We start from the raw sequence: 27,457 nt of genomic DNA on the forward strand, positions 1-27,457 counted from the left end.
CCCCAGGCTGCGGGGGTCGCGGCCGCGCTTCCGACCAACCTTGGGGAGCTTGGCTTTTCCGGCTTTGTGCCTCCGGGTGAGCTGGAGGGTCGCCCACCGCCACCCAAGGCGGAACTCGGGTTTCTCCGGATCCCTTTCCTTCCTTTAAAAGCTCCCAGGAAACCCCGCAGACAGTTTCACCGAGAAGGGGCAGCTCAAGTTCAGTAAGAGTTTGCGATCCCCTGGGGGTGCTTTAAACAGCTTTGTCTTACCCTGTTTGTGGGAGTGTAATTTGATTTAAAACCAATCAACCGAATAAAAATACTTTCTAGAAGGCCAGTTTAGAAATGCGGATCAAAATTCAAATGTATTATATTAGCTTTGGCCCAGGAATTCCACATCTGCAAATTGTACTAAGTAAACAGTCAAATGTGCAAATATGTATGTCCAAGGATGTTTATTGTGGTTGTTTATGTCGGGGAAAATAATGCGGAAATAATCTGTCCCCCAGTAAAAAAGATTGGTGAAGTAAACTATGGTAACTTCAAACAATCGGATATGCTATAGTCATTAATTATAACTGTACGTCCAATTTGTTGATATGGAAGAAAGGCAGGCCATAGCCGAATATTAACTTGAGAGCAAGGAAAGCTTACAGAAGTGTATATATAGTCTAAACCTATTCTTGTGAATATGTATATGTATTGTAATTTTTTGTATAAAGTTTAGGGAAAATTTAATTTTTAAAACTGATTCTTTCTGAGTTCTGCCATTGTGAGTGTTAGCAAATTGTATTTCAGGTGTGACAGGTGTGTTTTGGTGTACCACAGACACAAACACCATTGCCTGTGACTTCTGTGCCTGCCTAGGGCATAGCAAATACCTTTGTCACCCTTGCCTCTCCTTGCCCTGCTGAAAGGCAACAGCCCAATCAGGCATTCCTCCCCTTGTTTTTAAATTTAAATTTTATATTGGAGTACAGTTGATTAACAATGTTGTGTTAGTTTCAGTTGTACATATACATGTATCTATTCTTTTTCAAATTCTTTTCCCATTTAGGTTATTACAGAATATTGAGCAGAGTTCCCTGTGCTATACAGTAGGTCCTTGCTGGTTATCTATTTTAAATATAGCAGTGTGTACATGTCAATCCCAAACTCCTAATCTATCTCCCACCACTCTTCCCCCCTGGTAACCATAAGTTCGTTCTCTAAGTCTGTGAGTCTGTTTCTGTTTTGTAAATAACTTCACTTGTATCATTTTTTTTTTAAGATTCCATATATAAGCGATATCATATTTGTCTTTCTCTTACTTCACTTAGTATGTAATCTCCAGGTCCATCCATGTTGCTGCAAATGGCATTATTTCATTCTTTTTAATGGCTGAGTAATATTCCATTGTATATATGTACCAAATCTTCTTTATCCATTCATCTGTTGATGGACATCTGGGTTGTTTCCATGTCTTGGCTCTTGTAAATAATGTTGCTATGAACATTGGGGTGCATGTATTTTTTTTGAATTAGAGTTTTCTATGGATATATGCAAAGGAATGGGATTGCTGGATCATATGGTAACTCTATTTTTAGTTTTTTAAGGAACCTCCATACTGTTTTCCATAGTGGCTGCACCAATTTACATTCCCACTAACAGTGTAGAAAGGTTCCCTTTTATCCACACCCTCTCCAGCATTTATTATCTTTAGATTTTTAACACCATTCTGACTGGTGTGAGGTGATATCTCATTGTAGTTTTGATTTGCATTTCTCTAATAATTAGTGATGTTGAGCATCTTTTCATGTGCCTCTTGGTCATCTGTATGTCTTCTTTGGAGAAATGTCTCTTTAGGTCTTCTGCTAATTTTTTGACTGGGTTGTTTGTTTTTTTGATATTGAGGCACATGAGCTGTTTGTAAATTTTGGAGACTAGTCCCTTGTTGGTTGTATCACTTGCACATATTTTCTCCCATTCTGTGAGTTGTCTTTTTTTTGTTGTTTATGGTTTCCTTTGCTGTGCAAAAGCTTTTGAGTTTAACTAGTTCCCATTTGTTTATTTTTGTTTTTATTTCCATTATTCTAGGAGATGGCTTGAAAAAGATATTGCTGCGATTTATGTCAAAATGTTCTGCCTATGTTTTCCTCTAAGAGTTTTATAGTATCTGGCCTTACATTTAGGTCTTTAATCCATTTTGAGTTTATTTTTGTGTATGGTGTTAGAGAATGTTCTAATTTCTTTTTTTATTTTACACATAGCTGTTCAGTTTTCCCAGCACCATTTATTGAAGAGACTGTCTTTCCTCCATTGTATAGTCTTACCTCCTTTGTTGTAGATTAATTGGCCATAGGTGAGTGGGTTTATTTCTGGGATTTCTATCCTGTTCCATTGATGTATATTTCTGTTTTGTGCCAGTACCATTCTGTTTTGATGACTGTAGCTTTGTAGTGTAGTCTGAAGTCAGGGAGCCTGGTTCCTCCAGCTCCGTTTTTCTTTCTCAAAATTGCTTTGGCTCTTCAGGGCCTTTTGTGTCTCCATACAAATTTTAAGATTTTTTTGTTCTAGATCTGTGAAAAATGCCATTGGTAATTTGATAGGGATAACATTGAATCTGTAGATTGTCTTGGATAGTATAGTCATTTTGACAATATTGATTCTTCCAATCAATAGTATATACAACATGGTATATATCTTTCTATCTGTTTGTGTCGTCTTCGATTTCTTTCATCAGTTTTATAGCTTTAGGAGTACAGGTCTTTTGTCTCCTTAGGTAGCTTTATCCAGTTTTCTTTCTCCTTTGATCCAAACTGTACCTTTACAATAAGAGACTATGAATCAAGCAACAGGTTTTGTTGCCAACTGCTAATTACGCCCTTTTACTCAAATGTTGCTGCTTCAAGCCCACCTGGTTTATTTCAAAACTTTAATTTTTGGCATTGTAAGCAATTTTTATTTTAAAAACTCAGGAGTAGTTAAAATATATAGAAAACTAGAGAATAATATTGAGACAGGCTGGGACCTGGGACCTGGGACCCTTTACTGTACTGCTTGCACCTCGACACACGTCTTCTCAAGCAACAGAATACAAAGAAACTATGAGGGACTAAAGATAGCTGCATGCATGTGCAGTTGGGGCAAAATATGAGCAATAAGATACAAAAAAGCCAAAACCCAACTGCCACTTCTGAAGTGCCAGGAGCAAAAGCAGGGTCCTGAGCATGATCCCTGCATGCAGCACCACCAAGGGGGTGGGCAAATGACCTAAGCTACCCTCCAGCCCAACCCACCAATCTGCCCTCACCCTCACCCCATTTAAAGGACCAGCTCACCCACCTTGGGGATCGAGCAAGGGCACCTGTTACTTGTTTTCAGTCCCTCGTGCTACAGTACGAGTCCCCATAAAGCCTTGCCTGAATTCCTCGTCTGGCCTCTTAGCAATTTCTATTGATTAAAGAGTCCAAGAACCCAGGTTGGGAACAATATGGCAAATACTTATGTGTGTGAAGGAAAGTAGAGAATGGGATGACAATATGTACATTTAACAAATTTTATTTTTTGCCACATTTATTTAGAACCTTCTTTTTAAAAGAAAAAAGTTACAGATATGTTTGAAACCCTGTTCCTCCTAGTCTCCACCTTCTCCAGAGGTAACGGTAACGAGTGTCCTGAGGTTGTGGTGTGTCCTTCCCACCCATCGTTCTATTACATTTGACTGCACATATCCTCATTCATCAACACTATATAAAATTGTTTTTCAGTGTTTTAAAATGTTATAAATAACATCCTGTACACTTGTTTACTCAACATTATATTTTTGAGAATCATTCATATTCATACATGTACCTCTAGTACATGCATTTTTAAGTCTTCATGGGATTCCATTGTATGAATGTGCCACAATTTATCCAATCCCCACACAATGGACATTTAGTGTTTCATGTTTCCCTATTACATGTTGTTACATGTGCTGAATGCCAATATAGGGCTATCTACTATATTGCATATAGAGCTGCAATGGTCAACTTCGTATACGTTTTCTTGTATCCCAGGCTAGAAATGGAATAGCCAGTTTACCGTCACTAGATATTATGAAATCGTTCTACACTGTGGTCCCAACCATTCATTAAACAAAAATTTTTTGAGAGTGTGCTACGTACCTAAAACTGATCTAGGTACTAGGGATGAAATAAGGAGCAGAGCAAAGTCCTGCCCTCCAATAACTTATATTCTGCTGCAAGGCAGATGGCACCAGGTGGTGGAATAAAGCAGAATATAGTCTATAGGGTCTAGGGAATGATGGGCGGGAGCAACGGTGGTCAGGGAAGGCCTTGCAGATAAAGCGGCACTTTGGTGTAGACTTTAAGGAAGTGAGGGAGTGAACAACGGTGATATGTGGGGACAGTTTCAGGCAGGGGGAACGGCAGGAGCAGTGTAGGAGCATGCTTGGTGTGCTCACAGAATGGTAAGATGGCCAGTGTGGCTGGAGCAGAGGGAGGATGGGGCAGAGTGGAAGGAGATGAGGCCAAAGAGGCACCGAAGACTGAGAGATGGGGCAGACCAGGCAGTGCCTTGCAACCATGGTAGGGATTTGGCTTATACTTTGAGCAGCAAGGGAATCCTTACAGCTTTTGAGTAGGAGTGTACCATGATTTTAATTGGGTTGGGATGGGGTTGGGGGGGGTGGGTGGAGAGAAAGGTAGAGCCAGATAGACCAATTAGGAGTCCACTGCAGTTACCCACGTGAGGGAGTTGATGGTTTGGCCACGTGGGAGTGGTGGAGGGCATGAGAGCGGTTTTGCTTGTGGATATATTTTAAAGAAAAACTCCACAAAAGAAAGAAAGTCTCAAATTACTCCAAGGAATTTAGCCTGCAAGAATAGAAGTATCATTTACTGAGATGAGGAAGGACGCAAAAGGGACAGGTTTGGGGTTTGAGGTAGATGGTGGATGGACCTAGAGATTATCATACTAAGTGAAATAAGTTAGAAAGAGAAAGACAGATACCATATGACATCACTTATATGTGGCATCTAAAATATGATACAAATGAACTTATTTATGAAACAGAAACAGACTCACAGACATAGAAAACAAATTTATGTTACCAAAGGGGAAAGGGGGTGGGGGAGGGATAAATTAGGAGTTTGGGATTAGCAGATACAAACTACTTATATAAAATAGGTAAACATAAGTCCTACTGTATAGCACAGGGAAATGTTTATTATCCTGTAATAAAACCATAATGGAAAAGAATATGAAAAAGAATATATATGTGTATATATATATATATATATATATATATATATATATAGAGAGAGAGAGAGAGAGAGAGAGAGAGAGAGAGGGAGGGAGAGAGAGAGAGGGTTTGAGAATATGGGAGGAGAACAATTGGAGATAGTGAGTAAAACAACTTTTTCAAGGATTTCTGGTGTAAAGAGGAGCAGAAAGGAAGAGGTTGTGGGTTCAAAGGAGGGTTTTGTTTTTTACTATGAGAGAAATTGTAGCATTATATGCTAATTGGAATCATACATTAGAGCAAAAAAATGATGATGCAACGTAGAGAGTATAATTGTAAAGGGATTTCCTTGAGTAGATAAGCAGGAGTGAGGTTCAGTGCTTAATGGGGAGGAATTGGCTCGACACAGAGAGTTCATTCAGGAGAACAGAGGAAAGCACAGATGGAACAGGAACAAGTAGGCGCTAGTAGAATTTTGGAGGGAAGATGTGGAAATGCTCTTCTGGCTGCATTTATTTTCTTCCTGAAAAATGAAGCATCAGCAGCTGAAAATGAGGAAGGAAAGGAGGTGTCGGAAGCATAAGAGGAGGACGGGTAAGACAGTGAGAGTGAATGGCTAGGGAAGGGGAGCAAAAAGGATAGTAGGATCGCTTCTCCCTCTTGAGGTTGGGACCCAGTCATGAATTTCAAGTGAGACAGTCAGCATGGGTGTGTATTTTCTCCAACTATGTTCAGCTGGTCAGGCTCAATATAGTCCAGTGGCGAGTTGGATTTAACCTGGGTTGAGGAGAGAGGAGTAGGTAGCTGAGGGTGAATTCAGAGAGATGATTAAAAGCGTGGACCATGATCTTTCAGTCCTGTGCAGTGGGACTGGGGAATTGTTGGCATGTGAGAGAAAGAGTTAGAGGTGCTAGTTGAAAAGCGGGATGCTGGCAAGAGAGGTTATAGGGAGAGCACAGCCATTGGTAATAATAATATATAGGGTACACTAAGGGAATGCATGGCTGAGGTAGGTTTCAGGACAAGCTCATTAGAAGAGAGAATATAAAAGAACTAAGAAGCCAGGGGAATGAAAGAATCTCTACGTAGCTACTGAAATCACTAGAATTATGACAGTGGTGGTGTTGGACTCAGACAGTGAATGGTGCAAAAATACTCAATGAATGAGGGAGTGATGGGCCTGTGCATGACTGCAACCAGGAAGGGTAGGTTTCAAGAGTTGGAGGGAAGAACAGTGATCTGGAAGTAGCAGTGAGAGTCAGGGAAACCTACATCACCTCTAGGCCCTGAGGTGTGAGGAAAAGAAGAACCACTGGAGGCCACTAGAGGGCACGGTGTTCAGGATGGCGTTTAGGTCTCAGGGCGCCCTGACCCTCACTGGGTTGGAGTGGAATCACCTGAAGAGCTTTCAGAATAATACTGATGGGGCTTCCCTGGTGGTGCAGCGGTTGAGAGTCTGCCTGCCGATGCAGGGGACACGGGTTCGTGCCCCGGTCCGGGAAGATCCCACATGCCGCGGAACGGCTGAAAAACACAAAAAGACAACAAAATAATACTGATGTCTGGCCCCATCCTAGACTATTTAAGTCAGAATCTCTGGACATGTATAAGAGATCCTGTTTCCTCACATTGTGACCAACACTTGGTATCATTAGATGTTTTAATTTTTGTCCACCCCAGGGGTGTACAATGGTGTCTCCTGGTTGTCTTAATGTCATCCTGTTATCCATTTGATTATATCCTTTACTAATTCCTACCCCCACCCCCATTGGGTTTGTTAGCCATTTTATTAGTGATTTTTAGGAATTCTTTATATATTTCAGATATTAATCCTTTTGTGGTGATATGTGTTACAAGTATCTCCTGGAATGTGTTTTGTTTTTTATTTTTAATTCAGAAGATTTTGGTTTTAATATTAATATTTAATATCTAAGTTATCAATTTCATTTCTAGTGGTTTGTATATTTTATGATGCTGATCATTTTTATATAACTTGTTTCAAAGCTGTTGGTAGGCAATTGATATTTTTTAATTGATTTTCCAGGGAAAGAGAAGTTTTTTTAAAGAACAAAAATCATTAAAGTAATGTCTTGCTTCTGTTTGTATGGGGACGGTATATTTGCTGGCTTTAGACTATTTTACTTATCCCACTATAATGCTATTTTATTTTTAAAAAATAAAAGTAATGCATGTACATAGTAAAAAAAAAAAAAATCAAACAGGACAAAAGAGCATAAAATGATGAGTAAAAGTATCTCCCTCCCTTGGTTCTTTGGCTCAAAGGTAACAGTTTCTTAAGTATCCCCTCAGAAAAAAAGATTTTTATGCAGATGTCAGCAAAAGTGTGTAGACCCCTGTGTTAGATGCCTGTGGCTGCCATAACAAATTCCCACAAATCTGGTGGCTTAGAACAAGAGAAATTTATTCTCTTACACTTTTGGAGGCTGAAAGTCCAAACTCAAGGTGCTAGCAGGGCTGCCAGCTACTGGTGATTCCAGGCATTCCTTGGCTTGTGGCTGCAGAATTCCAATCTCTGCCTCTGTTTTCACCTGGCCTGTTCCTTTATCTGTGTGTGTGTGTGTGTGGTGTCTCTCCTCTGTGTGTGCCTTACTCCTGGCAAGAAGACAACCTGTGCAGATGTCTGAGGGACCGGATTTTATGCAAATGCTGAAACACTCTCCATCCTCTTCTGCCCTTTGCTTTTCTTCATTTAATAGTCTTTCCACTTCAGCATAAAAAATGTGAGGCTTGCATAGAATTCTAAAACTCCCTACTATAATGACTTGTCCTCTATGGAAATCACTATTCCAGACGCTTTTTATTTATTATCTTCCCAAAAAAGTCACAAGCACTCCCATTTTGTGGATGAATAAATGGAGTCTTTGAGGTTAAGCCACTTGCCCAAGGCCATACAGCTAGGACATGGCATTTGGAGGACTTCTGCCCAGCACTCACTGTCTGTTTGTTTGTTCCACTGCCATGCCATCTGGCACATTACCTGATTTTTGTGGGCTTTGTCATCTCCTTAAAGACATTTCTTAGAATTCTAACAGCCTCAACAAGAATAGCCTCTTTGTTCCCGAAAACCAGCATTATTATGCAATACCCTAATGAGCGTTTGTGACCAAACGCTCATAAACATTTTGTCACTGTGTGATGTGACCAAATCTGCAGCGATGTATGTGTGCTTATTTCTTAAAGACTTTGGCTCAGTGTTGTTTGAAATTCCCTCAAACCCATAGCTGGTTCCTTTCTCTTCTGCCTGTTTCACAAAGCTGGCTTCCCAGGGTCACAGGCACCCACTCCACTCTAGCCATCTCCTCTGCTCATTCAGCAGAGATCCAGCCACTCCTTGTTGACCCTCCTTAGGCCTGCGAAGGCTTCCCATTATGTTTGATGAGTAAGAATGAACAGTAAGAAGTTGGCCTTTCCTTCCTCCTGAAAGCAGAAGTGATTCTAACCCTGATGTCCAACTTTGTCGTGGGTCAGACTGTCCAGTCTTAACTTGTTTTTTTAACAATGAAATAATGCCAAGCAATGGGATTAATTATAGAATGATTATTTAACTCATATGTTCAGTTCTTTACAGAACCTCAGTTAAGGGAAAGTCTTGGGAACAGGGTATCCTGGCTGCCTGAAGTATCTGGTTAATCAGACATCCTCTTTTTGTATCATCAAGCTTTGTTGATATTGTTCTAAAATTATTCTAAATGGCCTTTAGAAAATTGATTTTTAATTAGTCTTGCAGGGTCTCGGTGGTATTTATTATTTTAGAATTAAAAATGAAAACATCTAACAATACCAAATGTTGGTCAGAACGTGGAGAAACAGGATGTAATCTCCCCCGGGTGTGGAAACTACTAAACTTTCCTTAAAAGTTGATTTTTTAAAAACCAGTTCTTGAACCTAAGTTCATTTTATTTTAAAGTATCCCATCCAGCTAAAATAATGCTTCAAAACTGATTGATCCTGGTAGTTGCAATTATATTGGAAATATTAAAAATGGTGATAAAACAGGCAAAGTTCAATAACTTTCCATTGTGGTGACAATTTAACATTCAGGCTGCAAAGTTTTACAGATAAATATCACCTTAGAAAAACATTTTTCTTCACACTGAAATTGTCATAAGCCGCGTGATCATATGAATTAAAAAATTTGATTACTGTTTTAATCTGTAGCCTAGAAAAACCTACTGACCACATGCTTTGCTTAGCACCTTTGAAGGGGAAATTCCTGTGCAAAGGTAATTCCAGTAATGTCCGACAGATGGCGCAAACCGTTTTTATGGTATTGCTTTACTTCAACTAAGGACTTGCATTTTGTCAAGCACTTATTTTTCCGTGCATTTAGAAGTTATTTTCTCTTCTGAGAAAGAAATCTTGGTAAGTAAGAAGCCTTTTGTGGCTTTTTCAAATTATGGAATAATTACTTCAAATAAGCAAGAAAATGCTAACGATTGTATAGGAAATAGGTAAAGTTTCTTTTAAGTTTTTGCAAAATGATTTTAAGGTTGTTTATTTTTTTGATGTTGCAAGCGTTCTTTTTATTAGACAAGAAAGATAAAGATATGGCTATCTTGAAAGATATAAAAATAACTAGCACTTGTCATAGTTAAGGAAAAAACTAACTGATGTTATTCTTTCTTCTGTTTTTGTCGACTACATTTTTTCTTTTCACCTTTTCCTAGTTCCTTGTTTTCAGTACGGTTTACAGTAGTTTGTGCCGCTGATATGGCACCTATCACGTTATGTATTTTTACCACAGACGTGTTTGATCCTTCCTGTCACATGATTCTATAATTGTTTATTTGTGTCTGTCACTAATTTATAAGCTTTTGAAAGCAGGGATTATGCCTGTGCTATTCGTATTTAGATCCCCAGCACTGGACGTCTGGGCAGTTCTGGCACATAGTACATTCTGAATAAACATTTATTAAATGGAGGAAGTGGCGGGGACTGGCCCAGAACTTGCTTTATTCAACTTTCTCACCTAAGCTTTGACAAATAAAACAGTATTTCTCTTGCATATTTGTTTATTTGATTATGGAATTGCACGTTTTTCCGGTCTTTCCTTTTTCGTAGTTTTTATTTTCATAGATCCTATCCATCATTTTCTTTCTTGATATAGAACCTCTTCCATCTGTCTCCCCCACCCACACCTTTCATTTGATGCATTAAAGAAAAAAAACAAAACAAAAAACCTTTTACCTTTTATCTCTTCCACTTCCTTAAAAAAAAAAAAAAGTTGTGACCTCTGTAATCTTCTGCTCTCTCGTCTCTCTTTTTCCATCCCTCCATATTTTTTTTTTTTTCTTAAATAGAGAAGCTCCTGGCTTAAATGTAAACACTAGGAAACGCTTGAGGATATAAATGATCGGGGAGGAATATTTGTGTTTTCGAGGCAGGGTGATATACAGGAAGCTGATCAACTTTCCCACGTAGTGGCTAAGTTTCAGCCCCCTGAACACAGACACCATCCAGAGACCTCTGAGTGGGTTCTCATTCACGGATGTCAATTATCTCTCACGTGGAAGAAGTTCTCCTTCTCTCTCTCTCCACGCAAATGCAAGTGTATTATATTTCTTTAAATATAGAATACTTTTATATTAGCTATATTTCCAGACAAGCCTTTCAACTTATAAAAGATGTTCAAAATTAGAAATTTTGGAAATATAAATTCATCTATGAGTTAGAGATCTAGAGATAACCACTGTTAACATTTTGTATATTTCTTTCCATTCTTTTTTTCCCCTAGGCTTTGTGTGCATGTCAGGTTTTAATCATATTTAACTAAACTAGAGTCCTACTGCACACACGATTTTGTATTCTTTTGTTCACTTAACATTATATTGTAGAAATTTTTTTTCTGAAGTGCAGTATTTGAGGCTGCATGCTATTCCATGGTATGGGTGTACCATAACTGATTAAATAATTTTCTCTACTAGTCATTATGATTTTTTTCAATTTTTCATCTTCATGAGCAACCTCATAGTAATATTTTTATGTGTATTCCTTTAGAAGAAAATTCTGAGAAGTGGAATTGCTAAAATAAGGGTAAGCATATTTTTAAGGAATTTATACATGGGACCAAATTGCCTTTCACAAGTACTAATTTTTCATTCCTACCAGCAATAAGTGAGAGTTCGTATTTTAGTCCTACATGCCAACACTGGGTACTATATTTTTGAATTTTCCCAATTTGGTAGGTGAAAATAATCATGCCTTTAAAAAAATATTCAAGAAAAAAATTCCCATTTGATTCACTTTATCTTTTTATGTTTAAATATCTTAAATTATAGGCATTGCTAATGATTCATCTCTAAATGCTTCATTCTGTATTTCTAAAAAAAGTACATTTTCCTAACATAGCTGAATAACATTATCAAAAATTAACATTTATTTCTTAATAAAATCTAATACCTAGTCCCTCTTAAAATCCTTTCTCCCCTTGTTACTCAAGTAACGTTTACAGCAGGTCTGTCTAAGTTGAGATTCAGCCCGATATCACAAGTTTCATTTAGATCTTATACACTATTTTGATTTAATATGATTTTTGTGTGACTGGACGTTATTCATATTATTGACAATTGATTTTGGGGGGATAAATTTTCTGAGCAACTCACGTGATCTGCTTAATTTTAAATGTCCAAAATTTGAAAAATATAGGTAACAACTAAAAGGAAAATAACCCCTCCCCTTAAAATTTTACCAGGTAGAGATCATCACTATTAATATCTTGGTATGCATCTTATTAATTTTTCCATATGCATATGTACATATTAACTGCTGCACATTTTATAAATAAGCTACTTTTTGTCACATATATATAGTGAGCAATTTTCCATGGAATTAGATTTTCATTATTATTATTTTTTTATTTTTTTTGCGGTACGTGGGCCTCTCACTGTTGTGGCCTCTCCCATTGCGGAGCACAGGCTCCGGACGCACAGGCTCCGGACACACAGGCTCAGCGGCCATGGCTCACGGGCCCAGCCGCTCCGCGGCATGTGGGATCTTCCCAGACCGGGGCACGAACCCGTATCCCCTGCATCGGCAGGCAGACTCTCAACCACTGCGCCACCAGGGAAGCCCGATTTTCATTATTTAAAGGCCACACAGTAATATTTAATTATATGGAGATACCATAATTTATTTGAACAATCTGCTATTTTTGGACAGATTTCTTTTTAAAAAATATTTTTGTACAGGCCCCTTTATTGTACTCTTTTACTGGTTCTAACAGTTTTTAAATTACTTCTCTTGGATTTTCCACATTGACAATCATATAATCTAAAAATAATGATAATTTTATTTCCTCCATACCAATATTTGTGTCTCTCATTTTCACCCCTTACAATGGCTAGAACTTCTAGAACAGTGTTAAATAATAGTTGGCATCCTTGATATTGACTTTCATGGAAGTGCTTTGGGGGTGGGATATTGGTTTAAGTCAGATACGTGATATATTCTTTATAAAGTTTTAAAAGTATCTTTTAAATGTATACTTTAATTAATATGTTTTTAGTCAAAGATGAATGCTGAATTTTATCAAGTGAATTTTTAACATCTATGGAGATGCTCTTCTGGTTTTTTTTTTTCCTTTTATCCATTGCTGTGTTATTGTCATAGATTTGCTAATAATAAGTCATGCTTACAATCCCAGAAACATCCGAATTAATCACTATGTATTATCCCTTCAGCATAGAGCAAGATTGATTAGGGTTTCTTCAATCTGATCTTCTCCCTACTACCAAATAATTGGAATTTATCTCTTTTATTTATATTTTAATAATATACATATACATACTCTTAATTTTATAATATACAAACTTAAACTTGTATTTTTCTAACAGAATCTTGAGTTAATTGGTATCTGTAGCTTGTTCTCAGTCAGGCAAGGATCTTTACATGCTTTCAGTCCACTCTCTCCCTCTCCCTCCACTATCCACTAACTCCCTTGTTATCATTGGCAATTTAAATTCCAGATTGTTATTAAAATTTTTGTCATCAATACTTATTGGGACTTAGCAATAAATTTTCTACTTTCTTTGCAAAGTATTCCTTCTTGATTCCCAATTTTTTTTTTTTGAGTCAGTTTCTTTTTCAGAGGATAGAGTCTATTCTTTAGTAATTCATATAGTGGATCTGTCTTCCACATCTTTTAGCATTTCTTTCATATATTTAATCTCTTTGGACTCTTGGACTGTATTTTGAGAAAATTCCTCTTCTTGGTCTTCTGTCTCCCTCATTCTCACATCAGCAGTGCCACTCTGCAGTTCAACTCATCCAACGAGTTTTCCATTTCAGTTATTAAGTTTTTAATTTTCATGATTCCTACTCCATTCTTTTTTAGAATCTTACCTCTCTGAGGATATCTATCTATTAAAATGCCTATTCTGCTCTTTTATCTCTGTCTCCTAGTGTTAATGTCTGTTGTATCTTGAGTTTGGTTCCTTTCTATCACAGTGTTTGCTTTGTAAAAGTGTCATGCTTCTTGTTTATGCAACCCAAATTGTGCTTGAGGCTCCACGTAAAACTGCCTGTTGATCTGTTTTCACAGCCTGCTTGTTGGAAGGGTAGACCAAACTAGTCTGTATGAATTCTATATTGCTGCTGTAACAAATTACCACAAACTTAGCGGCTTAAAAAACACACTTTATCATCTTACAGTTCCGTAGGCTAGTAGTCCAACATAGGTCTTGTTGGGTTTAAGGTGTTGGCAAGGCTGAATTGCTTCTGGAGGCTCTACAGGAGAATTCACTTACTTGCCTTTCTGAGCTTCTAGAGGCTGCTTGCATACCTTGGCTCACGGCCCTCTTCCTCAAGAAAGGTAACATCCTTCTCATATCACATCACTCTGACCTCTTCTGCCTCCCTTTTCCACTTTTAAGGATACTTTGATTACATTGGGCCCACCTGAGTAAATTTTAAGGTCAGCTGATTAGCAATCATAATACTACCTGCAACTTTTAATCCCTTTTTCCATGTAACAGCATATTTACAAGTTCTGAGATTAGGAAGTGGACATCTCTGGGAGGCTACTATTCTGTCTATCGTAGTCCAGTCTGCTTGTGGATTTCAGAGACGTCTCTTGGTTTCAGTTCCCCTAAAGACTTCCTTTTCTGCTTTTAAGTGTGTGTGTGTGTGTGTGTGTGTGTGTGTGTGTGTGTGTGTGTGTGTGTGTATTTCATCATTTGGGGGATTTAGGGCAAGAGATGGTGGCTAGCACATTTGCATATCACCTGTTGACTCTCATCATTTTTAATGTTTATAATTGAAAATGTGATTTTCTTGATCCAGAACATATTTAGAACATTTTAAAAAGTGATCTTAAAAGTTTATTTTGTAGTCAGAAATACGACTTCACGAATTTCTGCTTTGGGGTATTTGTTTTAAAATTTATTTGACCTAAGAAACAATTTTAGCAAATGTTCCGTGAACCCTGGCCCTTAGATATAAAATATTCTGTTTTTGTAGGGTCAAAGTTTATGTCTCTATTAAATCCTTTATTAATTATTTTATTCAAACCCTCCGTATATGTTTATTTTTTGCTACTTGATATAACTATGACCCAGAGAAATATATTACTTTCATTATCAATGTCTCCTTATGTTTTCAGCATTGTTACTTTGTAAATTTTGATGCAATGTTATTCATTGCATAGGTGTTCTTATCTGTTCTATTTTCATTGTGAGCTATTTGTTTTAACCAGTATTAAACAGTAGGTTCTCTTATTCTCATCGCCCAATTCTCTGATACTTTGACCTAATGGAGTATTATACATACAAACTTCAATTTCTGATAAATACACTTGCTAAAGTTCTTATCTCTGCCCCATTTACAAGTATTGTTGTATGTCTTACACCATTCAGAATGAAATGTTCCCCCTCAAATCTCTCCTTACCTCTTGCCCATTTCTTTTTATTTTCCAGCATTATTGAGATTATAATTGGCATACAACACTGTGTAAGTCTAAGGTGTACAATGTGACAATTTGATACATGTATATTGCAAAATGATTACCACAATAAGGTTAGTTATCCACATCCATCACACACACCTTTTTCTGTGTGTGTGTGGTAATAATATGTATGATCTATTCTCTTAGCAATTTTCAAGTATATTTACAGTCTTGTTAACTATAGTCCTTAGGCTGCATATTGGATCCCTAGAACCCATTCGCCTCACATATGGAAGCTTGTAGCCTTTGACTAACATCTCCCCATTTCCTCTGTTTCCTGGCCACTACCTTTCTAGTCTCTGTTCTATGAGTTTGGCTTTTTTAGGTCCCACATATAAGTGAAATTATACAGTATTTGTCTTTCTGTGTCTGACTTACTTTCACTTAGCATAATGCCCTCAAGGTCCATTCATGTTGTCACAAATGGCAGTATTTCCTTCTTTTTATGGCTGAATAATATTCCACTGTATGTCTGTACCACATTTTCTTTACCCATTCACCTGCTGATAGACACTTAGGTTGTTTCCTTGTCTTGGCTATTGGGTATAATGCTGGAATGAACATGGGGGTGCACTATCTTTGAGATAATTATTTCATTTCCTTCAGTTACATACCCATAAGTGGGATTGCTAGATCACATGGTAGTTCTATTTTTGATTTTTTGAGGGACCTCCATACTGTTTTCCATAGTGGCTGCACCAATTTACATTCCCACCAACAGTGCACAAGGGTTCCCTTTTCTCCACATCCTTGCCAACATTTGTTATCTCTTGTCTTTTTAAGAATAGCCATTCTAATAGGTGTGAGGTGATACCTCATTGTGATTTTGATTTGCATTTCCCTGATGATTAGTGATGTTGAGCATTTCTTTGTGTACCTGTTGGCCATCTGTATATCTTCTTTGGAAAAAATGTCTATTTAGGTCTTCTGCCCATTTAAAAATAAAATTATTTAAGTTTTTGTTTTGTTTTCACTATTGAGTTGTATGAGTTCCTAACATATTTTGGATATTAACCCCTTACCAGATAAAATGGTTTATATTTTCTCCTGTTCTGTTGGTTGATTTTTCATTTTGTTAATTGTTTCTGTTGCTGTGCAGAAGATTTTTAGTTTTATGTAGCCCCATTTGTTTATTTTTGCATTTGTTGCTTATGTTTTTGGTGTCAGATCCAAAAATAATCATTTCCAAGACCAAAGTCAGGGAGCTTTTCTCCTACTTGTTTTTCTACGAGTTTTATGGTTTCAGATCTTACAGTTAAGTCTTTAATCCGTTTGGAGTAAATTTTTGTGAGTGGGGTAAGACAGGGGTTCAATTGCATTCTTTTGCATGTGCTTATCCACTTTTCCAAACACCATTTATTGGAGAGACAACCCTTTCTGCATTGAGTCTTCTTGACTCTCTTGCCAAATATTAGTTGACCATATATGTGTGAGCTTAGTTCTCAGCTCTTGATTTTGTTCCATTGGTCTGTGTGTCTGTTTTTATGCTAAATTTATACTGTTTTGATTACTATAGCTTTATAATATGGTTTGAAACCAGGAAGTGTGATGCCTCCAGCTTTGCTCTGTCTCCGGCTTGTTTTGGCTATTCAGGGTCTTTTGTGGCTCCATATGAATTTTAGGATTTTTTTTTTCATTTCTGTGGAAAATGCCTTTGGAATTTGTTAGGGATTGCATTGAATCTATAGATGGCTTTGGGTGGTGTGGACATTTTAACAATATTAAGTCTTCTAATCCATGAACATGGCATATCTTTCCATTTATTTGTGTCTTCTTCAATTTCTTTCATCAATTCCTTATAGTTTTCAATGTACAGGTCTTTCACCTCCTTGGTTAAATTTATTCTTAGGTATTTTATTATTTTTCTTGCATTTGTAAATGGGATTATTTTCTTTATTTCTTTTTCATATAGTTTGTTGTTAACATATAGAAACACAACTAATTTTGTATGTTGGTTTTGTATCCTGCAACTTACTGAATTTGTTTATTCTAACAGTTTTTTGGTGGAATCTTTAGGATTCTCTACATATAAAATCATATCATTTGCAAACAGAGATAATTTTACTTCTTCTTTTCCAATTTGGACACCTTTATTTCTTTTTCTTGCCTAATTGCTCTGTCTAGGACTTTCAGTACTGTGTTGAATAGGAGTGGTGATAGTGCTTCTTGCTCAGTTCTTACCTGATAATGTCCATCACTGACTAGGTGTAGAAATCTTGGAGAGCTGGGGGCGGGGGTGGTCTGTAGAAGGAAAACTCAGTATTCTGACCCACTAACATCAGTAGCATTGGAGTAAAAGAAATGCTACTTAATTGCCTGGTTGTTACTTATCCTTGGTGTTTGAATCAGAGACAAACAGGTAGAGGGACAAAATTCTTTCCTAACTTTCAGAAGGGAGTCTGTTTTCCTGAAACAAAGCTTGAGTATGCCAGGTTTTCCTTAATACAGCTCCAGATATTTCTTCATGAGTGTAAATGCTTTTGGATCCAGCCATAAATTTTCCATCCTTCTTTGGTTTTGGTGGCAAGGTGGGTTTTTGAGAGTTTCTGTGTTTTCTGGGTGTTTTGATGGGCAGTTGGGAAATGCTGTATTGGAGGAGCCGGGAGGGACTTTTAACTACTATATGTCATTTTGTAATGAAATTTCCCCAACCCAGAAGAGTTTTTACTCTTCCAGAGTATGACTAGTTGAAGCTATTCATCTCTTAACTATTTTGCTATTTTCATTGTGCCCTCAAGTGATGAACAGTGGATCCTTTTGTTAATAAAACTGAACAACAAGTAGTCAAAATCTGTTCTCAATTATTCCTGCTACACAGGACCCTGTTGCCTGCTCTTGTCCCCTGGGGCCTCCTAGATGCTTTTTTGTGGAGATCAGATCCTAAATGTGGTTGAGCAAGCCTCGAAGTTCTAGCCCTTTGTCTTGGTAGCAGATATTGAGTCCGTGGCTGCATACATCTGCCTCCTCCCCTCAGCCAGGTAATCTTTTCTCATTCACTCAGCATCATTGTCATGAGAGGCAATGTCTTGTAATCCATTGTAGTACAGTGAGAGTTTCTGGGCTCTGGGAAGACTTTTATCTTACATACAACAGCTTTATTCTGACGTGCCTTCCGATTTCTTCAGTGCACTTTTTAATATTTCTCCATCTTCTCCTGTTTTATCAGTGTGTCAACTGTAGGAAATTGATGATTTCAGATTATCAAGTGCCGAATCCTGCCTCTCTGAATTTGTTGCTTCTGGTCTAATGTGAATGGGAAAAATATATTTCCATGTTTATGGGAATTGTGTCCAAAAATGAGATCCTGCAACTAAAAAAAAAAAATCCTGTGACTGGAAAGAGCAGAGTATATGTGTTATCTCAATGGACCCTTGCCAGTCTGTGAAGCACTTCTAACCTCTGCCTATAGATGTTTCCAGGCAGATGTGGTATGGACACTCCAATGTAGGTGCAGGAGCCGTCACAGCTGCCACTGCTGCTCTCAGGATGCTGCTGAGGGAATTAGGTGGCTGTGGAGCCTGGTGTGTCCTGGCCAGCTTTTGTTCCCTGCTGCGGCTCATAGATGTTTTTCTGTGCAGATCAGAGCTGGAGTGGCATAGACTCATGAATGTGTGTCTGAATTTCTGGGACTGGCTTCTTGCTTGAACTTTTGCACAATTTTAGTTCCACCTTTTTGTCTCAGTCACAAGCATGATGTCTGTGGGCTGGTGAATCTGCTTTCACCTTGCAGCTAGTCATCAATGCCTGGCTTGGCCTGTATTAATCATATCTTCTCAAATGGCTCCATGAACAGTAGTATCCTCTCTGCCAGCCCAGCTACAGCTGGTTTTGTTGAGGTCCAATTCATGGAGGTAAAGAGTATAAGTAGTTCTTCCTTGTAACACAAACTTGGCCTCATTCCTATCCTCCTACCCTCACAAGAGGATTTATCCCCTGTCATATGCCATAGAGATTTAGCCATCAAGCTACAGGGAGATGGGCCTTCCAACCAGGCCTCAGGGACTTGTCAACCACCTTCCTCCCCATCCTTTTTATCTCATGTTGTTTTGGCCAAGTTGAGTTGAGGATCTGAAGGTCTAGCCTACTGCTGGCGTGGCTCTGCAGTGCCCACCAGGAGGACCTCTCAGGCTCATCTGAACATTCAGACGCACAAGCCCTAATAGGCCACACTTGGTCCCAGTTTACTCAGGAAGATACAGGAGAGGAAATAGAGCTCAGGTTTCCTACTTGGTATTTATAGTTCATATTGCAGTCCTTTCAGCCTGGATGCTATTTACCGTTCAAAGGTCATTTTTTAAAAAAATAAATTTATTTATTTGTTTTTATTTTTGGCTGTGTTGGGTCTTTATTGCTGTGCATGGGCTTTCTCTAGTTGTGGTGAGCTGGGCTACTCTTTGTTGTGGTGCGTGGGCTTCTCATTGCGGTGGCTTCTCTTACTGTGGAGCACGGGCTCTAGGCGCGTGGGCTTCAGTAGTTGTGGCTTGTGGGCTCTAGAGCACAGGCTCAGTAGTTGTGGCGCACGGGCTTAGTTGCTCCACGGCATGTGGGATCTTCCCAGACAAGGGATCAAACCCATGTTCCCTGCATTTTCAGGTGGATTCTTAACCACTGCGCTACCAGGGAAGCCCCTCAATGGTCATTTTTATCATAAGTGATTCTTCCTGATAACACAGCTGACATTCTCCCTGTATCAGGTTTCCAGAAAAGAGTTAGATCAGATTAGTCCATGGAGAAGGAGAGAAATGAGTTTGTTAACCCTTCACCCATGAGGGGTCACTGGTTACAGCACATGGCTGAGCATAGTACCAAATTGAATACTGGTGTAGACTCTTGAGAATGTCTTGTAGTTTTTGGCAATAGCTCCTTGCGTACCATTTTGTACAATTTTAGATGATCAAACTGACTGACTGACTGGTAAAACATTTTGAGGGTATAAGAGGACTGCCCTTTGAAAGAGCAATAAAGTATTCTGAGTCCAATGAAAAGAGACCATACTCATGTAGTTAACTTTTAAGACAGTTGATTTAAAGTCTTTGTCTAGCAAATCAATGCCTGTGCTTCCTCGGGGACCATTTCTGTTGACTTTTCTTCTCCTTTTTTTTTTTTTTTTTTTAATAGACTTTATTTTTTAGAGCAGTATTAGGTTTACAGAAAATTTGAGTAAATGGGCCAGAGAGTTCCCATATACTCCCTTTCCACTGCACACAATTTTCCTTATTATAACATTTTGCATTAGTGTGGTATATGTGTTATAATTGATGAACCAATAATGATATATTATTAACTGAAGTCTATACTTTACATTAGGATTCAGTCTTTGTGTTGCATAGTTCTGTAGGTTTGACAAATGCATAAGGTCATATATCCACCATTACAAAATCACATTGAATAGTTTCAGTGCCCTAAAAGTCCTCTATACTCTGCCTATTCATCCCCCACTCTCCCAGCCTCTGTCAACCACTGACCTTTAATGTCTCTTTAGTTTTGCCTTTTCCAGAATGTCAGAGAGTTGGAATCATACAGTTGGTAGCCTTTTCTGATTGGCTTCCTCACTTAGCAATCTGCATTTTGGTTCCTCCATGGCTTGACAGCTCATTCCTTTTTATTGCTGAATAATAATCCATTGGATGGATGTACCACAGCTTGTTTATCTTTTTACCTATTGAAAGACATCTTGTTGCTTTCAGTTTGGGGCAGTTATGAATAAAGCGTCTATCAACATTCACATGCAGGTTTTTGTGTGGACATAGATTTTCAGTTCATTTGGGTAAATATCTAGGAGTGTGATTGCTGGCTCATATGGTAAGACTATGTTTAGCTTTGTAAGAAACTGTCAGACTGTCTTCCAAAGTATCTGTACCATTTTGAATTTCAATATTGAATGAAAGTCCCAGTTGCTCCATATCCTCACCAACATTTGATGTTGTTTCAGGATTGTTTGGCCACTCTAACAGGTATGAACAGGTATGTAGTAGTTCCTCATTGTTTTAATTTGCAATTCCCTAATGACATATGGTTTTGAGTATCTTTTCGTGTTCTTATTTGCCATTTGTATATCTTCTTTGGTGAAATATCTGTTCAGATCTTTTGCCCATTTTTAAATTGTGTTGTTTATTTTCCTGTTGAGCTTGAGTTCTTCATTTATTTTGGATACAAGTTCTTTAACAGATACGTGCTTTGCAAATATTTTCTCCTAGTCTGTGGCTTGTCTTTTCATTTTCTTAATTGCAAAGCAGAAAATTTTAATTTTAATGAAGTCCAACTTAACATTTTTTTCTTTCATGGATTGTACTTTTGATGTGTCTAAAAGTCATTGCCAAATTCAAGGTTACCTAGATTTTCTCCTATACTAAACTCTAGAAGTTTTATAGCTTTGTATTTTACATTTAGGTCTATGGTACATTTTGAGCTAGACCTTCTTTTTTTTTGTTTTGTTTTTTGCATGTGGAATGTCTAGTTCTTCCAGCACTATTTGTTAAAAAGACTATCCTGGGCTTCCCTGGTGGTGCAGTGGTTGAGAGTCTGCCTGCCAATGCAGGGGACACGGGTTCGTGCCCCAGTCCGGGAAGATCCCACATGCCCCAGAGCTGCTGGGCCCGTGAGCCACGGCCACTGAGCCTGCGCGTCCGGAGCCTGTGCTCCACAATGGGAGAGGCCACAACAGTGAGAGGCCCGCATACCGCTACAAAAAAAAAAAAAAAAAAGACTATCCTGTCTTCACTGAATTGTCTTTGCTCCTTTGTAAAAGATCAGTTGACTGTATTTGGATGGGTTTATTTTTGATCTTGCTATGCTGGACAGTTGATCTATCTGTCCATTCTTTCACCAATACCACACTGTCTTGATTGCTGTAGCTTTATGTAAGACTTGAAGTTGGGTAGTGTCAGTTCTCTAACTGTTTCTTTTAATATTTTTTTCCTATGAATGAACAATACTTTTTTTTTTTTTTGAACAATACTTTTTTATTTCTCTGCATGCCTCATAGTTCTTTTGCTTCAGTCAGACATTTTGAATATTATAACGTGGTAACTCTGGAAATATTAGGATGTGGTAACTCAGATTCTCCTCTTTCCCAGGGTTTGTGTTGCTGCTTGTTGTGGGGTGTGGTTGTTTATTTGTTTAGTGATGTTTCTAAACTATTTTTGTAAAGACTGTATTCCTTCTTGTGTGTGGCCATTGAATTCTCTGTTCCATTGGCTTAGTGGTCAGCTAGTGATTTGACAGAAATTTTCTTAAACATCTGGAGAAAAAAAACCAAGACAAAACAAAACAAAAAACACCTGATCTTTGCAGATTGGCTCTGTGTTGAAGCACTTCTTCAGTGCTTATCCAGGCTGTTTACAACTCTGCCTTAGCTTTTACTTTCTGCTTGCATGGAGCCTAAAAGCCAACCAGAGGTGAATTTAGGATTTTCTCAGGTCTTCTCTGAGCATGCATCCAGCCCTGGGCATGTGTATGGCCTCTAGATTACCTGGGATACATGGAGATTTCCAGAGCCTTTTTTCTCCCATGTATCTCCTTTCCCAGCTTCCTCCTTCTTTGGCTTTTTGGTGTGTCTGCTGCCTGCCCCATATCTTATCCCTTGCTCCAGGTGGCTGTGGCTAGTGTTCGTGCCTTTAAAGGTTTTCAAAACACTGTCCAGAAGGCTGCTGCAGCCCTGGGAAAGTTCTGAGTTGGATGAGATGAAACAAAGGCACGCTCCTGAGTGGATCCCTCAGAGAGCCACCAGACAGGTTATAACACACAACCACAACTCTTTGCTAACCAGGTCTGTATTGCCTTTCCTGGCACAAGCAACTCGTATAACTGGAAAAAATAACACAGTAAGTTACAGGGACAGAAATGATTCTGATAATGAATGAAGAACTCATTGAGATTTTGTGTTTAGTAAGCTGAGGTTTGAGAGCAACCATCCAGTCTTTATACATCTTAATGTATATTATATTTCTAGAATTTGGATTCATATCAAGATGTTCTGAAGAACAGCAACAACCCTCCAGGGGATAGCCACTTCAACATCATGACCAAAGACAAAGAATTTGCTGTCAGAAACCTTCATTTTGTTTACATCCTGACCTTAGTATTTGGAACTATAATCCATTTCTCTGATGAAAGTGAATTTGTGGTGGACATGTCAAAAATAGGCCTTATTCGTGTTCGCAAAGACCTGTCACCAAAAACCAAAGTCTTAGATATGTCTCAAAACTACATATCTGAGCTTCACCTCTCCGACATTGGCTTTCTCTCAGGGCTGCAAGTTTTGAGACTTTCCCATAATAGAATCCAGTGCCTTGATATTAGTATTTTCAAGTTCAACCAGGATTTGGAATATTTGGATTTATCTCACAATCGGTTACAGAAGATATCCTGTCATCCGATCACTACAAGTCTCAAGCATTTAGACCTCTCATTCAATGACTTTGATGCCCTGCCCATCTGTAAGGAATTTGGCAACTTGACTCAACTGAATTTCTTAGGATTAAGTGCTACAAAGTTACAGCAATTAGATCTACTACCAATTGCTCACTTGCACCTAAGTTGCATCCTTCTGGATTTGGAAGGTTATTTTGTGAAAGAAAATGAGAAAGAAAGTCTTCAAATTCTGAATACAAAGGAACTTCACCTTGTTTTTCACCCAGATAGCTTCTTCTCTGTCCGAGTGAACATATCAGTGAATAGTTTAGGGTGGTTACAACTGACTAATATTAAATTGAATGATGACAACTGTCAAGTTTTAATTAAATTTTTGTCAGAACTCACTAGAGGGCCAACCTTACTGAATTTTACCCTAAACCATATGGAAACAACTTGGAAATGTTTGGTTGGAGTTTTTCAATTCCTTTGGCCCAAACCTGTAGAATATCTCAATATTTACAATTTAACAATAGTTGAAAGCATCAGTAAAGAAGTTTTTATTTATCATGAAACAACACTGAAAGCACTGAATATTGAACATGTTATAAACAGAGTTTTTATTTTTTCACAGACAGCATTATACACAGTGTTTTCTGAGATGACTGTTCCGATGTTAACCATATCAGACACACCTTTTGTACACATGCTTTGTCCTCAGAAACCAAGCAAATTTACGTTTTTGAACTTCACCCAGAATATTTTTACGGATAGTGTTTTTCAAAATTGCCACACTTTAGCTAGATTGGAGACACTTATTCTACAAAAGAATGAATTAAAAGACCTTTTCAAAGTAGGTCTCATGACTAAGGGTATGCTCTCTTTGGAAATACTGGATGTTAGCTGGAATTCTTTGGAATATGATAGACATGATGGAAATTGCACTTGGGTTGGGAGTATAGTGGTGTTAAATTTATCTTCAAATATACTTACGGACTCTGTTTTCAGATGTTTACCTCCCAGGGTCAAGGTTCTTGATCTCCACAATAACAGAATCAGGAGCATCCCTAAAGATGTCACCAGTCTAGAAACTTTGCAAGAACTCAATGTTGCTTCCAATTCTTTAGCCCACCTTCCTGGATGTGGTACCTTTAGCAGCCTTTCCATACTGATCATTGACTATAATTCAGTCTCCAACCCATCAGCTGATTTCTTCCAGAGCTGCCAGAAGATTAGCTCCCTAAAAGCAGGGAACAATCCATTCCAATGTACATGTGAGTTAAGAGACTTTATCCAAAGTGTAGGCCAAGTATCAAGTGAAGTGGTAGAGGGTTGGCCTGATTCTTATAAGTGTGATTATCCAGAAAGCTATAAGGGAACCCCACTAAAGGACTTCCATGTATCTCAATTATCCTGCAACACAGCTCTGCTGATTGTCACCATTGGGGTCCCTGGGCTGGTATTGGCTGTTACCATGACTGTCCTCTGTATCTACTTGGATCTACCCTGGTATCTCAGGATGGTGTTTCAGTGGACCCAGACCCGGCGCAGGGCTAGGAATGTACCCTTAGGAGAACTCCAAAGAGCTCTCCAGTTCCATGCTTTTATTTCATACAGTGAACATGATTCTGCCTGGGTGAAGAATGAACTTGTACCTTGTCTAGAAAAAGAAGATATAAGAATTTGTCTCCATGAGAGAAACTTTGTTCCTGGCAAGAGCATCGTGGAAAATATCATAAACTGCATTGAGAAAAGTTACAAGTCCATCTTTGTTTTGTCTCCCAACTTTGTCCAGAGTGAGTGGTGCCATTATGAACTCTACTTTGCCCACCACAATCTCTTCCATGAAGGATCTAATAACTTAATCCTGATCTTACTGGAACCCATTCCACAGAACAGCATTCCTGGCAAGTATCACAAGCTGAGGGCTCTCATGGCACAGAGAACTTATTTGGAATGGCCCAAGGAGAAGAGCAAACATGGACTTTTTTGGGCTAATATTAGAGCTGCTTTTAATATTAAATTAATACTAGTCACTGAAAATGATGATGTGAAAGCTTAAAAAAATAAAAAGATCAGAAGTCCAACTTAAGAAACCATCATTAACTTGGATTCTGATGGACACTGTGCTTTCAAGTTATTGTGGATGCTGCCTCCATTATCTCCATGCATTCAGGAAACACTTAACGAAAACTGTTTCAGTTGAACTGGGAACCAGACTGGGGGCTGTGGTGGTGCTCTAACGTGCTGATGACAGGTAGCTCAGTCTCTTCTGGTTGAACCATTCTGTTTCAAATTGAAACAAGCTCTTTTGAGTAAATGCTCAGTCGTTCAAGGACCTTTCCCCTCTCTTCTCCTTTCCCCAGAGGATTCTGTGTGAGCAGGAGTTTATGAGACTTCATGGCAGCAAGGAAAGAGTCAACCTCAGAACTCTAGGCAGTGGTGCTTGGAGTGTCCTGTGGATCCTCATCGGCCTCTGGTCGGCTCTGTTATCCTGCTCTACTTTGGGACTGGGGGAAAATTAGACCAGATATGGAAAATAAAGATACTTTTTTTTTTCTTCACATCTGAGTAATAGTTTATAAAATGTTTGACTTTGCTATACAAATATGCAATTAATCAGTAGCGACTCATGGCATTGGTAGTCTATGTATATAAAGGGAAATAGAGTCTTAGTCATAGGCTGTTGAAGCCAAAGACATGATTTACTGGCTTACCAAGGAAACTCAGAGCCAAATTTATTTGTTACCGATTGAATAGGAGTTATATGGTTGTGTTAGAATTTTGGCGAATGCCTCAAAGCTGACAAAAGGCAGTAAATACAGTAAATATCACCACATTTTAAACAGATATTAGACACAGCCAGGCTGGAATCACTAAAAAATAGCAGAAAGAGGTCAGTAACTATCAACTCATATTACCCATTTTCAGAAGACTGGCTTCAAAAGGGTGATTAGAGAGTCATTAAGTAGAGGTTCTAGACTTATGGGGAAGTTGCTTTGGATTTCTTCCAAAGGCAAACGAGATGGGCTCTAAGCTTAGGAGAAGGGTAACCTCACATCCTACTCCCAGCCTGAAAGCTTGCAGAATAACAGGAATGCACAGGTCCAGTGCGGCAGACAGAGTATGGAGTGAGAGCTCTTGGAAGAGCTGGATGAGTGTCACCTATTGGCAAACAGTGCTTTGCAAATATAGGTGCTTGATAAATATTTGTTGAATGAATGGATGAGTGCTTCTCACCTGGAGAATTCAGGAGGTAAGAGGGTGGCTTGGGCAGCCCAAAATGGCAGGATGGGGAAAGAAAGGAAGCAGTGATTGCAACCTACCCTTCCATTATTTGGCATGGCAGAAGTGCTGTGGATTTCCTGTGGGCCATAATGACCATGGGAAGGGTATCTGGGCTTGAGTTGTCATGATATGACCCTAGCTAATAGGGCAGCCTGTTGTGCAAAGGGACAATACTGCTAAGAGGCAAGGGGTTAGGGAGAAGAAGCACATGACTTGGGGGGTCAGGGGGGTGCTGCAAGAGGTCAGCCAGAGAATGTGCCACTTGCATCAAAGAGCTGTGCAATGTGGGATCCCCCCAAGGCCTCTGAATGACCCACAGATGCATCCTGTGAAAGAGCCAACGTTTGGACTCCACCATAATCAGAGGCAGAGGCATGGTGGCCTGCCTGCCTTATCCAGTAATTAATTGCAGGGAGACTTGCTCCTTTTTCTCTAATACTCTCTTCACTTGCAGTGGCCTGGGAACATCCAGAATATAGAGAAGGCAGAGAAGATGGAGGAAGAGTGATGATATTGACCACACTCCTTCCCTGCTTCACTGCAAGAAAGGCCTGAGCCAGGGTCAAGCAGAATTTTGAATTAGGTGTGACACTAATGTTAAACTGGACTGGCCTGGACATTTCAATGCCTGAAATAGAGGTGCAATTA

The 27,457-nt window shown here is 38.7% G+C and overlaps 2 protein-coding genes across 9 annotated transcripts in view; both read left to right on the top strand.

The window, feature by feature from the left end:
- On the top strand, positions 1 to 26,084 carry TLR6 (toll like receptor 6). Of its 6 annotated transcripts, none has more exons than XM_059067073.2 (3): positions 1 to 76; positions 21,102 to 21,133; positions 23,121 to 26,084. In XM_059067073.2, exon 3 carries the CDS (start codon positions 23,190 to 23,192, stop codon positions 25,581 to 25,583), a length of 2,394 nt encoding a protein of 797 aa, XP_058923056.1. In that variant the 5' UTR covers positions 1 to 76; positions 21,102 to 21,133; positions 23,121 to 23,189; the 3' UTR covers positions 25,584 to 26,084. The 6 variants fall into 6 exon arrangements, with proteins under 6 accessions (XP_058923056.1, XP_066892382.1, XP_058923057.1 ...); XM_067036284.1 differs by lacking the exons at positions 1 to 76; positions 21,102 to 21,133 and adding exons at positions 9,572 to 9,591; positions 11,227 to 11,262 and having other exon boundaries at positions 23,121 to 26,078; XM_067036282.1 differs by lacking the exon at positions 1 to 76 and adding an exon at positions 18,126 to 18,147 and having other exon boundaries at positions 23,121 to 26,078.
- The window catches only part of TLR1 (toll like receptor 1), a 41,879-nt gene continuing 14,579 nt past the window's right edge, over positions 158 to 27,457 (top strand). For 2 of the 3 annotated variants that reach the window (XM_067036287.1, XM_067036285.1), the window contains exon 1: positions 21,105 to 21,133. The gene's annotated coding sequence lies outside the window, so the exon portion shown is untranslated. Of the gene's footprint in view, positions 204 to 21,104; positions 21,134 to 27,457 lie in introns of those variants that run through there. The other variant, XM_067036286.1, reaches the window with a different exon arrangement.

This window comes from Kogia breviceps, chromosome 6, assembly GCF_026419965.1.
Source record: "Kogia breviceps isolate mKogBre1 chromosome 6, mKogBre1 haplotype 1, whole genome shotgun sequence".
NCBI lineage: Eukaryota > Metazoa > Chordata > Mammalia > Artiodactyla > Physeteridae > Kogia > Kogia breviceps.

Bases quoted from the DNA above. Each gene is read 5' to 3' on its own strand.
- TLR6 (XM_059067073.2), top strand. From the start codon at position 23,190: ATGACCAAAGACAAAGAATTTGCTGTCAGAAACCTTCATTTTGTTTAC.